The following is a 4,098-nucleotide window of genomic DNA, read 5'->3' as shown; positions in this document are numbered from 1 at the left end:
AAATTTTTCCAAATAAAATTTACATAGCTGAAAACTACGTAAAAATTACTATAAGTCATCATAATTAATTATTTAAAATATTTAAAAAAACATATGAAGAAATTACTGTCAATGAATAGCTTGTTCCACTCTAAAAAATTAAAAAGTATCAAACAAATTGGAATGGATGGAGTACTCCGTACGACAAAAAAAGGGAGAAGAGGGAGAAGAAAAATGAAGAAATGCAGTGCTGCATTATCAGATTTTAGATGTTACAGACTCCTGCAAAGAGTATTTACAATATATATATGTATGGAAAATCCATCATCATGAAAACCATAATTATTGTACTTCCCTACTAGTAGTAATTAACATTAACCTACTACCACCATTATTCTCACCTACCATGTTCTAACTACGCCACACAAGAATGCGGTGGTTTCCGGTTCCCTAAACCGTCTACAGCCTTCCCATAATCTAACTACGTTACCATTAATCACCATTAAATCTTGGCAATTATACCACCCCATTTCACCTTTTCTTGTTTTAATCACTTTTCCCCAACTCTCATACCACTCCGTACATAATTCCTCCTCCTCTACATAATTGCTAGCAAGCGTGTCATTCTGTATCCATTGACTTAAAATCTTGAATTCGTCTCTGCCTTTTTTATCTGCACGATTGTGGTGGTTCAGATCATCAAGCTCAAAATATGTCGCGAATTTCCCTTTGGTTCCTCCTAGCTCATTGTCCAACACACGAGGGGATAACGATGTAAGTGGTGTTGCAGGAGATGTTGCTGAGGTCTCATTATTAACCGATACACTATCAGCTTGTTCTGACGGTGGTACAAACATTGTACCACCCGGGTACTCTCCACGTATGGCTGGTTTCGACAACGTTGAGGATGTTTTGATCCTCCAGAAGCTAAGCGCCGCAGTTATCACAGCCACCCAAGCCCATATACTGTTGACAACCGTAAAGAGTCCGAAACTCAAGTAGTTGAATGCTAGAGCTTCTAGGGGAGATTCTAATGCACTCATGATTTTTCACGAATCAGAACAACAAAGGATTGAATGAATATAAGTAAATTAATTTTGCTAGCTCAAGAGAGAAGAGCATTGAGGAATTTATTGGAGTGGGTGGTGATATAGAGAGTATAGCATCTAAATTTGATGCTAGGAATCGGGAATGAAGATGCTAAGGTAGATCCAAGTTCTTGTTACATATACCACAATTTATGCCTTTGGCAACTAGCAAGTGGGATATATTGAGATACGTGTACGGTCAGGAGCCTTTGGCTGGATTGAAATTGTCTCACTTGGTACCACAAGAATTCTTCTTTTAAGTATTTTTTTTTTTCGTGATCGTGTGCTAGTTACAACTTAGGCCCGTTTGAACATAGTTTGAAGTCATAGTTTGAAATCATGGTTTGAAATCATGTTTGAACATGTAATTTGGATATTTTAAGGAGTATTTTCTCTTACATAAAAACCTCATAAGTTGTGAAAACTATCAAAACATTCTCAATTCTTATACAATCTTACCAAATGAGCAAGTCATAGTTTATAATAAAATAAATACGCTAATTCATAACAACCGGCTCAAAATTAATACTAGAAGACCTTTCTAAAACTACAACATCAATTGATCAAATTTTAGTTCAATAATTAAAATTAAACTATGGGTCTTTTTTTACAAAATTAAAAGGTTGGTAGACATAAATAAAATTTGGTGGAAGTTAATGAGATTGGTAAATGATTGTTAGGGGTAATTGTTAAAAATATCTACCAACTTATGGATCATTTTTTACAAAATATAAACCTATGAGTTAAGTTTTATAATTTAAAAAGTTGAAACCATGGTTTCAAACGCATGTCCAAATGCTGGTTTGAAACCATGGTTTGAAACAATGACCCCAAACCAGCGTTTGAACATGCATTTTCACTCATGATTTCAAACCCCAAATCATCCAAAAAGGCATGATTTGGGGTTTGAAACCATGTTTTCAACTTTTTAAAATATAAAATTTAACCCATAAGTTTATATTTTGTAAAAAAAAAAAAAAGACCCATAAGTTGGTAGATATTTTTAACAATTACCTCCATCAATCATTTACCAATCTCATTAACTTCCACCAACCTTTATTTATGTCTACCAACCTTTAATTTATGTGGGAGAATTATATTAAAGAGTAGTTACATTACTATTCATGTTAAATTTTCATTTTTATTGAACTAAAGTTTGATTAATTGATGTTATATTTTTTAGAAAGGTCTTCCAGTAGTGTACTAATTTTGTTATGAACTATGACTTGCTCATTTGGTAAGATTGTATAAGAATTGAGAATGTTTTGATAGTTTTCACAATTTATGGAATTTTTATGCCTATAAGAGAAAATAGAACTTAAAATGTCCTAATTGCTTGTCCAAAAATGGTTTGAAACCATGTTTTCAAACCATAGTTTCAAATGGGTCCTTACAACACACTTCACGTTTTGCCCTGCATGCATTGTTATCCAACTTTTTACTGTCAGTTACTTTTTTGTATATTGATTATCTCGATATTTTAACCTATTACATTATAAATCTATATAGATAATAACGGGAAACTTTTGATTTTAAGTTGGTAACATAGAAAATCAATTAATTTATTTATTATGACTTAGTTAAAATATTTTGATAGCTAAAAAGTCGGTATAGTATATATATAGTGGCGTATGCAGGATTTTTTGGTGTCACATTTTATAGTGAGAACAAATAAATAAAACACTAAAACTGTTATAAAATAATAAAACTAGAACAAGAACATTTGTTGTAACGACCCGTCCGGTCATTATTTAATACTTCGCGAACCCATGCCCAATCTAGATCTATGATCGTTAATAATAAGCCCCATGGGGTGTTTTAAGGTTTAATAGTGAGAAAATTCAGTTCCAGAAAGAGTTAGAGGTCGTGGTCCCAGGGCAGATTTTGGACCGCTATAGTGGCAAATGGACCACCGCAGCGGTCCCGCTATAGCGAGACCTCGTCCGCCGCAGCGGACGAGGAGGGCAGTGGCAGTGTTTTTGGTTACTCAGTTATATTTCACCCTCCTTTTTAACAAAAGACCCTCAAAGGCTGCTATTAGGTTTCCACAAGAAGAAAACAACCCTTAACACCAAGAGAAGAGGCTTTTCCCAACATTCTCCACATCTTTCCCCACGACTATCATCTCTCATGGATTCAGATGAAGGTTAAGAAGGCGAGCAATTCATGGAAATTCAATTAGTTGTTCGTCAACAAGGTAGGTTATGGTTTGCTTGAGTTAGGCTTTGATTAGTGAATCATAAATACATTTAGGGTTGACGGGAGACTACATGATTAGGTCTTCGGATATGGAGTTTGGATGAATATTTTCTGAAACCTAACGGAAATTATGTGTTAATAGTAACTAGGGTAACAATGAGTATTTATTTGAGTGTTGAGTGCTACCATTGTTGAGGTTTATGAGTATGGGATTGGAAGTGATTATTCATCATGGCTAGGAAGAGGTATTTTGTTGTTTTAGAATATGTATTCCTAGGTATGTTGATTTCCGTCTTATGTCTAAGTTTATTGAATTATTCAAATGATTGTCTTTCTTGATAACAAAGAGAATCGTAATAGGAGGACTGAAGGGAGGCATAGTAGTGCTACATCCATCAAGGGCATAATTCATGACATTATTTTCATTCATTGGCATTATTGCATGCATTGCATGTGGTTTTGAGGTAATACATGGAACAGAAGGTCTGAGTACGTGTCAGTTGTGTTATCCGGTCATATGGTTGGGTTGAGTCGAATATGAGGTACCATTTGTCAGCCAATCATTGGCAGTGATGTAACGGTGAGTATATTTATATATTGTGGATCTGTGTCCGAGGTTCTTTTGGGAGCAGAGGATTTATGGCTCGGGTCCGATGAGTATCCAGAACGAGTGGTACATAGATACCATAGGGCAAGTCATGACTACTGAGCAATGACATTAGTTAGCATGTATGTACAGCATGGTTGGGCCCTTGCATCGTATCTGCATTGCATTACATCTCATATTTCTACGTCCTACATGTGTGTACTGCCAGTCTGTTATATTGAATTG

At 35.0% G+C, this 4,098-nt stretch overlaps 1 protein-coding gene across 1 annotated transcript; it reads right to left on the bottom strand.

Moving 5' to 3' along the window:
- Window positions 1-214: 214 nt before the first annotated feature.
- On the bottom strand, window positions 215-1,252 carry LOC132642497 (uncharacterized). Its single transcript, XM_060359659.1, has one exon. The coding sequence runs from the start codon at window positions 1,020-1,022 to the stop codon at window positions 381-383; it is 642 nt and encodes a 213-aa protein (XP_060215642.1). The 5' UTR covers window positions 1,023-1,252; the 3' UTR covers window positions 215-380.
- Window positions 1,253-4,098: the final 2,846 nt, after the last annotated feature.

The sequence above is a fragment of the Lycium barbarum genome, chromosome 5 (genome assembly GCF_019175385.1).
Source record: "Lycium barbarum isolate Lr01 chromosome 5, ASM1917538v2, whole genome shotgun sequence".
Classification (NCBI taxonomy): domain Eukaryota; kingdom Viridiplantae; phylum Streptophyta; class Magnoliopsida; order Solanales; family Solanaceae; genus Lycium; species Lycium barbarum.
The sequence above is the reverse complement of the archived record's forward strand: the minus strand, read 5'-3'. Positions and strand labels throughout refer to the sequence as shown.

Coding starts and splice junctions, on each gene's coding strand:
- LOC132642497 (XM_060359659.1), bottom strand. CDS start 1,022: ATGAGTGCATTAGAATCTCCCCTAGAAGCTCTAGCATTCAACTACTTG.